The 9,942-nt window shown below is 44.4% G+C and overlaps 1 protein-coding gene across 1 annotated transcript; it reads left to right on the top strand.

Annotated features, from left to right (window-relative positions):
* Nucleotides 1-3,580: 3,580 nt before the first annotated feature.
* On the top strand, nt 3,581-9,099 carry LOC121366881 (wiskott-Aldrich syndrome protein homolog 1-like). The gene is made up of 3 exons (XM_041491144.1): nt 3,581-4,508; nt 7,099-7,186; nt 8,097-9,099. Exon 1 carries the CDS (start codon nt 3,584-3,586, stop codon nt 4,484-4,486), a length of 903 nt encoding a protein of 300 aa, XP_041347078.1. The 5' UTR covers nt 3,581-3,583; the 3' UTR covers nt 4,487-4,508; nt 7,099-7,186; nt 8,097-9,099.
* Nucleotides 9,100-9,942: the final 843 nt, after the last annotated feature.

Below are 9,942 nucleotides of genomic sequence, written 5' to 3'. Positions count from 1 at the left end.
ACCCTATCAGACCTAGACTCAGTTAAAAACGATTGTTTAAAAGTTTAAAATATATACGAACGTGCTTCTGGAGCCAAAAATCAACCTTCAGAAACACCACTGGTTTCCTAATGGGGAGACTTAGGTACGAGAAAGATACGCCTATTGATATAAGATGGACAAACGAAAAAATCAAAATCTTAGGGTTTTATTTTGGTAACGTAGATGTTTCCGCCGATAACTGGGAACCAAAAATTCAAAAAATTAAAACTATTTTAAACATTTGGAGTAATCGTAAATTAACCTTACATGGTAAAGTAGTAGCAGTAAATTCGCTTGCCACTAGCGGCATTTGGTACCTATCTAACGTTTTGGAATTAACGGAAAAATATGCTAAACAAATAGATAAAATTATTTTTGACTTTATTTGGAGTTACAAAAAACATTTTATATCAAAAGAGCAACTTCAACTACCTAAGGAGTTAGGCGGGTTGGGTGTCGTAAATATTCGGCTAAAAATTAAAGCACAAAGAATTAAATTTGTAAGTAGATTTTTAAGCCACTGGAAATCTTTAGCGGATCACTTTTTAGGCCAATACAAAAACTTAAATATTGAAAGACATGTTCTAAAATGTAAAATTATAAATAAAAAAGCTAATTTCATCTCAATGCCGAATATCTACAGGGAAATACTCTTAACTTGGAAGGACCTTGACATTACTAGAGACATTAACAGCTAACAACAGATACTTTATGAACCGTTACACGAAAACCCTTTTATATCAAACAAAACATACACAAGTATACGTAGAGAAAGACTAAATTTAGTCAAGGACATTTGGGACTCGGGGACGAACGACTTTTTGGACTTCGCTGGTTTCTCAACTAGCGCGGTATTTTATCGCCAATTAAAAGACCTACAGGACAACTTTTCACGGACATTACTACGGACGCTACAAAATGAAGACCCCCTTGATGGTGACTTAGACGCCATCTTTCGTATCAACATAGGTGACACGAAAAAAGACGTGACAGACGCGAAAACTAAAGACATATACGCAGTCTTGTTAGTAAGAACTTACAAAGATGCATCATTTAAGACCAGGTGGAATATAGCCTTTAATGAAACCATAAACTGGCAAAACATTTGGAAAACATTAAATTCAGGTTTCATTGAAAATCCCGACTATGATTTAATTTATAAAATGATTAGAAACGTAATTGCAGTCAGAAAACATCTATATGACTGGAAGATTGCGTCCACTCCGGAGTGCCTTGTGTGCAACGGAGTGGACTCAGTCTTGCATGCCTTTTTTCACTGCAACAAAACAAAACTATTTATTAAACAAATTGAACCCATCTTTAAAAAACTGTTCGGCAATAAATTCCGTTTAAACCCATATGCCATGATTTTTGGCACTAAATACAAACTTGGTAATTATGCATCGCAGCTAGGAATGTTTCTCTGGAGCAAAGCAATAAGGGTAATATGGACAACTAGAAAACTATTAGAGTGAAATAAGCCATGTAATGAAATGGCACTTTTTAAACACTTGGTTTACTCAAGGGTGGAAACAGAATATTTTGCCGCCTTAGAGCGGCCAGACAGAAAAGAAAAATTTCTCAAACACTGGTGTTTCGAAGAGGTCATTGCTTCGTGCAACGACACCTTCGACATTACTTATAAACTATGAGAAATAATGACTAATTGCACAAAAATGTAGAAAAACAGACTTGGACCCCCCGGCTTGTAGCTTTGGGGGCCAGGTTCGACAACCAGACTTATTTTCTTGTAAATAACTTTTAACGCAATAAACACGAATTAAATAGTTAAGAAACAAGAACACAAGCATGCACTAAATAAACTGTACTTACTATTATCAATATACAAGCACAAACACAATATGTGAGGCTTCCTACTTCTACTCCGTCTAAACGACCGAGACGCGATACTCCACTCCCGGATGGTGGTCTCTCTATTAATGTAGAGAAATACATAGGAGGCCCCCCCCCCCCCGGGGGGAGGAATCGGTTCTTTCCGACGACGGTGGCGACTTGGCCAGAGCACTGAGCTATTCCGAGCTCAGTAATATATCGACTACCCCCTCGGATTATAAATCGAACGTTTCGGTTAGAGCCGGTCGTTCCGAGGGGGAGGAAGACGATCGAATTTTTGACCCTAGGGATAGTCTTGGTAATAAAATTTGCAATACAAGTTTTGACGTTTTTAATACGGGTGAGGAAAGCGCCCATGCCTCTGAGTCACCTACACTTTCGGCCGAGCTGGTTTCGCCAAAATCACCTTCCCCCACCCCCGGGATTGGTGATAGGTGAGTTACGTAAAAGAAAGAAGCCAGCGCCTAGGCCGGAAGTGCAACCCGTCGGGACACCCAAAGGTAAGAATTCTAGTGTCAATGTGAATGATGACAATTATAATGTGAATTTTCCTGTTCCAAACAGCAACCGATTCTCAGTTCTCGGGGGGATGCCTGTCTCCCCAAGTCCAAGCCGTCCAAAATTAGTAATTAAGAAAACAAAAAGTGAACCCATAGAAATTTTAGGCTTGAGACGTGTATTTTTTGGCGATCTAGACCCCAGCCCCTACGGCCTACAGTTTTTGCAACACACTGTTTCTGCCCTACAAAAAAACCTCTAACTCTCCCACTTTTAGAAATGCAGTGTTTTTCTATTGACAACTTTCAAATGGACAAACTTATATGCACGCCCGATGTGACGTAGCATTCTCACCTCTGGGGTCTGTTTTACAGATTAGGCCCTTCCCCGGGTGCTCGGATGAGGTTGCGGTTGTATTTAAAAGATGCAATAATGAACCAACTGGGGGCGACAACACCGATATCTGTGGTGCCCTGTCGTCCGACAGTTATATTGAAACGTTTGGACCCGGCCCTAGCCAGGACTTGGCTTTGGCCGACCAAATTCATGGAGTGATTAGTAGTGTTGTTAGCCCCCATCGTGAGGCCAGTTTTGTAACTAGCAATGCAAAAGGAATCGAAACTGGGGGTGTTTTAGCCAATGGGAGCTGTGATAGTGGTAGTGCGCACGATTGCGTCCGTCCCTTTGGCAAACAAGCTGATTCTAATTCACCGGCCTCGGTGGCGTAGTGGTTAAGCGATCGGACTACAGGCTGGTAGGTACAGGTTCGCAGCCCGGTACCGGCTCCAACCCAGAGCGAGTTCTTAAGGGCTCAATGGGTAGGTGTAAGGCCACTACACCCTCTTCTCTCTCACTAACTACTAACCAACTAACAATTAACCTACTGCCCTGGACAGACAGCCCAGATAGCTGAGGTGTGTGCCCAGGACAGCGTGCTTGAACCTTAATTGGATATAAGCACGAAAAAAATAAGTTGAAATGAAATGATTCTAATCCTGTGGCAAAGTGTAACAGAAAAGGAATCGAGATTAGGGCTGTATTAGCCAATGAAAACGCTGTAACTGGTAGTGCGCACGATTCCGTCCGCCCTGCTAGTCAACAAGCTAATTTCGATTCCGCTGCAAAGTGTAGAAAAATAAGGATCGAGTTGGGGGATGGGGAGTGGGAACTATCATTCGATTCTTGCATTCGATTCTTGCCTGCCTAGATCATGATCAGACAAGACGTGTGTCCATGTTCTCTCGACTTACCCCCCCACCTGGGGGGACTGATGGTCTCGTATGGAGCTTTGCTAGAGTACCGGATCACGTGCATCGGGTCACGGGCAACCGTGACCTTGGTGTACGGAGACCCGGTACCACCGAAGAAAGGAAGGTGGAGGAAGAGGAGACGTGCGCCAGGGAAGGCTCAGGGGGAGACAAAACCGGCGGCTAAACCGCCGGCAGCGCCACCTTCTGCTTCGCCACCCATCGCCGCTCCCCGTATGAGGATAGGAATAGAAGAGGCACCAGCCCCGGACATCCCGTCTTCTGCGTTGGAACCAAATAGACCAACTCCACAGGCCAGGACTTCAGCGCCTCCGGTTGTGCCGCCGATTATACAGGCGGCACCCGTTGAGGCGCAGGCCCGAAAAGTGGCTATAGTAAAACGGAAGGCAACCACTCCCCCGAGTGGCCAACCAGACAAGCCAAGCCAACCGTTCCAACCGCCGAAACCTGACGAGCCACCAATCCAACAGTGGAACCTACAGGCGGGCAAATTACATCAGCGGTACGCCAAACTTATCCGGATGAACGTTGAGGACGAGTCTAAACTTTATATAGTACCCAGACAAAAAACTTGGGTCAAGCTTCCAAGGAGCCCGGAAGGAGAATTCGCCATCAGCAAAACCCTTCTGAGAGATAAAGAGGAGGTGTGTATACTGACCATACACCAAGCCGGAATATACCATCAGGGAATGCTGCTAAAAGAAATGGACAACCCGACGATACACCGCATCGTGAAGACGATATCGGGGGCCAACTACCGTCCATTGGTCAGGCAATTAGCACTCAGCCCATACCGGCCCTTCTTTACAGACATTGACTCCTCCAACTTCATCGGATCGCCCTAGACGCCAACCTTTGCTAGGACAGGTAACAACCTCCTTTTTGGGCTAGTTAGACTTTAAACATTTTGGAAGCAGTTCAAAATTCTTATGTTTATTTTTTTTATAAGCAGTCTAACGCATTTTACTTTGGCGCCCGTTCAATTGCTCAAAATCACCTTAAAACTTTTCGGCCGAGCAGTCTTAACTATTTTGGGTTTAAAACGTAGAGTCCGGACATGTCTAGGTATGCAGTTAATCTTCATAGACTTAGGTAAAAAACAGGCTTCACCGAGGAATCGAAATTCAGCCAATCAGAGCACGGCTCCCACTCGGTGTACTTCAAGCTTTATGAAGTGTCTGCTATTTGGTCCGCGCTGGCGTCGACCGTACTAAATGGCTTTTTTCCAAATTCTGCCCACTTCAAACTTACCCCCCCCTCCTGCTCCGGAGTTAGTCACTGGCGATGTCAGAGGCTAAATCCGTGGTGGGCGTGCCTGAACCATGTTGGATAGGGGCACGTAAAAATAGTTTCCCATTCCCAGTGGGAACTATTTTCTCGTGCCCCTATCCACAGAGGTTCAGGCACGCCCACTACGGATTTAGCCTCTGACTTCGCCAGTGACTAACTCCGGAGCAGGAGGGGGGGGGGGGGGGGGGGGGTAAGTTTGAAGTGGGCGGAATTTGGAAGAAAGCCATTTAGTACGGTCAGCGCGAGCGCGGACCAAATAGCAGACACTTCATAAAGCTTGAAGTACACCGAGTGGGAGCCGTGCTCTGATTGGCTGAATTTCGATTCCTTGGTGAAGCCTGTTTTTTACCTAAGTCTATGAAGAGTAACTGCATACCAAAACATGTCTGGACTCTAAAATTTAACCCAAAGTAGGTAAGACTGCTCAGCCAAAAGGTTTTAAGGTGATTTTGAGCAATTGAACGGGCGCCAAAGTAAAATGCGTTAGACTACTTATAAAAAAATAAACATAAGAATTTTGAACTGCTTCCAAAACGTTTAAAGTCTAACTAGCCCAATAAAAGAGGTTACTCACGGAGGAAAAGGAAGTTGGTAGAGGGGATGTCGTCAAGGAGAGCTGATGAAGAGGGTCGAATCCAGATGGTGGAGGGCTTGCCGGTGTGTGGACTTGGCGATGCTCTCGGTGATTGGACGGTAGTCCTCCCCGGCAACGGTCTTGATGACGCGGTGGATGGTCGGGTTGTCCATTTCATCGAGAAGCATCCCTTGGTGGAAAAGTCCCCTCCGGCGGACAGTAAGGCAGATCCCTCTCCCATCTTTCATAATGATCCTCCTCACCGAAAACTCTCCTTCCGTCAGCGGCAGAGGTTCGTAGGTCTCCGGACCAGGTTCGCATAAGAGCCGACGGACATCCCCGATGTTGGTCTTGACCAGCCTTGCGTAGCGCGATGGTAGCTTGCCAGACTGTAATGCCCAAGGCTGGCCGATGGTCGGATCCTCTATCGGCGGCGGTGAAGTCGGTGTAGGCGGTTGAGTCGGCGGACTTGGCTTGTCTGGTTGGTCGCCTGGGGACACAACCGCCTTCCGTTTCCCAACGGCCACAAGACGGGCCTGGGTTTCTGCAGCGCCACTCTTCCTGGGTGGGCGTGGCATCGCTGGAAACCCGGAGGCTGAAGGCTTCGGAGATGTGGGGGGCGATTCCCTCAGGGCCCGGTTAAGGTCCGTTTCCGGCTTCGCCACTGGCAAGTCAACAGCTGGATCCAGCAGGGCTGTATCAGTTGGTCTCGCTGGTGTAGACTGGGGCTTGGGGCGTACAACGGAAGAAGTCGCCGCCGATAGTTGAGCTACCGGTTTTGACTTCCCCCGGTCCGCCCCTGGCGCGTCCGTCTTTCTCCTCCTCCTCCTCCTAGATGGCTTCCTCGCTGGTTCACCGTACACCAAGGTCACGGTTGCCCGTGGCCCGGTGTACGTGACGCGGTACTCCAAAAGCACTCCGTTCGAAGCAATGAGTCCCCCCAGGTGGGGGGGGGGGGGTAGCTCGAGAGAGCAGGCGCACACGTCCTGCTTCATCATTGTTCGCAAGAATCGAATGAGGTTGGGGGATGAATCACATCACAGCTTTTTCCAGCCGAGTTTGAGAGTGGACGTGAAGATTTTTACTTTAATGGTCTACTGTGGCCAATTATTTAATTCAGCAAGACAATTGTAAGTCGTAACATTGCTGTACTATAGTATTTTATATATGCTCATGTTTTATGGGTATGGGTAACTATATTTACGTGCCCCTATCCACGAGGGTTCAGGCACGCCCACCCCGGATTCGGCCTCTGACATCGCCAGTTGTCGATTCCGGGGCGGGAGGGGGGTGGGGGGGGGGGATGGGTAATTATAAAAATGCATGGGGTAATTTTTAACTATGTGGTATGACCACTTACAAACTTAAATAATTGTATCATTTATAATTAGGGGTCTAGCATATTTATATATTATCATTATCATATTTATATTAGCACCGTAAATAAAAGCCTTATATCTTTCTATTATTTTACTATATAATTAGTAGGTGCACTTACTTAAAATTTCGATCGGGCAGATCTAAACAGTTATATAATATAATTAATTAATTACTAATAATATTTATATATATATATATATTTTATTTTATTAGTTAGGCCCTGGAGGATGAAGGATTCGTAAAGCGGGGAGCACCGCGCCACCGGCAGTCAGGCGATCCAACAGGCGGGAGGCCCACTATGGTAAGTCCGGATTTCCAGGAGGGGGCGTTCCGGGGGGGGGAGGCCTCCTACCAGGCTTCCCTATCGGCCAAAACCGCCAACGCCCTACCGCACCCAAATATGCACCCTACCACGGCGTCCCCCCCCCCATCCCGCCCCCCCCAGGTTATCCATGTAACACAGGTGGACCAGTATTTAAGATGGTATGAATGATGTGAAGATGATAGATGATAAGCCCGCAAGCCGCCGTCTGGAGTGGTGGTGAAACGTATAATTCTTTGGTGTTAGTTGACTGGTGGACCGATTCAGTTATATGGTGAGGTGTCCTCGCCGCTCTCCCCAAGCATTCGTGAGCACTACACCCAGTCGGGTGCGTCACCTAAACGGATGACAAAGTCATTGTTATATAATCCTCGGTGTCACCCAGGGGACCACTAATCGTCAAGTGGGTGGCTCCGAGTACCGGTCAGGTTTTTTTTTTTTTTTGTATAAATACAAATTGACCGATCAAATTAATACCGTTTAAAACCTGTTTGATTTAAAAGAAAACGGGTACATATATATAAAATTAATACTAAATTAAAAGTGCTAAGAGGAGAATTCAACAACTACTATATATATTTATTATAACAATTAATTAAAAGTATATTAATATACCATAAATGATTAAAAACTAAAACATTCACGCCCAGCCATACATTCCGCCTGGGGCGGGCGGCACAAGCGCTGCCAGGCGCATGCACCGCCAAGTCCCGGCGGAACCAAAACAAACATTCACGCAACCACTCTCACACTAGGTTATTTTAATGATTAATGTCTGGCTAAAAGCACAGACCAATAGAAGACGTTTATAGAGGGAACGGCCTCTAATTGGTCAGAGCCCGCTCCCTCTCAGCCAACCGCCCCGACACCCGATTACTGTTCATTATAGTAAAGATTACAGTGAAAGATAGACATGCCAACAGAGGTCGGCAAAAAGATAGAAAAAGTGGAGAAGAAAATTTCAAAGAAAAATGATGGGTGACAAAACCGCACAGGAGAAGAATACCAGGTACCCCACGGCAAGGCCCGGCTCTCCGGACATCACCGATTGGCACCTCGGAAACACTCGTGAGCGGCAGTATTCACTAAAGACAGAAGAAAGAAAACACAGTGTGTGTTAGAAGCGAGCCGGATCGATATGCGACACTCAGCTTGAAATGGTGCGTTGCGATTGGCTGAATCTCGATCCCTAGCCAGAGCCGGTTGAGATTAAGAAAGAAAGCCAGTGTTAAGAAACAACAGGCAAAATAAGAGACTGCGATTGGCTGGATTTCGATTCCTCCTCTGGAAAAAAAAGAAAGAGAGGAATGTGGATGTTACAACCATCCAGTCAATCGCCCACATGTGAATGATGAAATAATGTGCGTAGGCTTTTTCGGTGATTCTAAAATGGATTAAAAGGAAGAGTTGTTCAACATAGTTAAATAAAAGATTGTTTTAACAACTTAAAAGAAAAGAAAGAGGAGTTAAAAGAAGACATTATATAATTTATATTTTTTTTTTTTTAAAAAGTAAGGTTATTCGGTTTGTCCGCGGGAGGGTAAAGTCCAAACCTTTACCACCCTGGGCAAAGTTCGCCACCAGCCACCCACACACCACTGCAAGGTGAGTGCTAGACTTAGCAGGCCCATGATCGAGTGCATCGATAGTCCTCGGACCGCTCTTACCTGTTTATATAATTAGCAATTTATTATGTGCCAGCTACTTATTATATTCTTATTTTCGTGTCCAATACATAGGTTAGAATAGCCCGTTCCACCTCCCGTTTGAGAGCGGGAGGCGGGTTAAATATTTTAACAGGATTAAATTTAATTTTAAGTTTATCCATTATTGTTTTAAAAATACTTCTTTCGTCAGTATATTTATTACAATAAAAAATATAATGTCTTACATTGTCTAACTTTTTACACTTAGTACAGAGCGCTGTATTACTTTTTTTTAGTAGATATTGAGTATCGTTCAGACCGAAAACAACACCAAGGCGCAGTTTAGTAATAATATTTTCGGCTTTAGCATTAGAATAAATATATCTTTTCGAATTAACTTTGGGTTTAATTAAATAATGCCATAGCCTAGTTTTATTATTCCATTCGGTTTGCCAAAATTTAAGAAAATTATTATGGGCTATGGCCATAGATTCATTTAGGTTAATATTAATATTAATTTCAATTTTATCCATACCTACAGCTTTTTTTGCTAGTAGGTCTGCGTTTTCATTGCCAGAGATGCCGACATGAGCAGGGACCCATTCCATGTTTTATTACAGGTTTTAATACGTATTTGTTGATATATTAGCTTTTAGCTGTGTTTAGCTGTGTATTTTGTCGTGGCTCCGTTCAGGTCCGCAAGATTTCTTTGTACGGTTAGACGGCCTTTTGTCTTTTTTACGTAATTTCTTTGTTAGGATATACTATTCTATTGACTTTCCGGTTTGTGTCTAGTGCCAGCTAACACTCCCGGACTGTTCTATATCCCAACCTAACCTATTTAGTACTATAAGTCAAATAGTTTAGGCCACGGTAGCCTTTACTATCTTAATAATTATCATTAATAACCTATAAACAGAGATTAATAGTGCCAGCTAGGTATCTCATTATACTACTATTATTTTCCCGTTCCAACAACCATTTTCTTGATCCATATTGTCACTTAGTGCCAGCTTAGTCTTAATATGGCCCAAATAAATGTTACTTCCAAGGATTTGTCATGGGACAATGATGGGCTTCCATCCATTA

Source organism: Gigantopelta aegis, unplaced genomic scaffold (genome assembly GCF_016097555.1).
Source record: "Gigantopelta aegis isolate Gae_Host unplaced genomic scaffold, Gae_host_genome ctg7624_pilon_pilon, whole genome shotgun sequence".
In the NCBI taxonomy this organism is placed as follows: domain Eukaryota; kingdom Metazoa; phylum Mollusca; class Gastropoda; order Neomphalida; family Peltospiridae; genus Gigantopelta; species Gigantopelta aegis.
The sequence above is the reverse complement of the archived record's forward strand: the minus strand, read 5'-3'. Positions and strand labels throughout refer to the sequence as shown.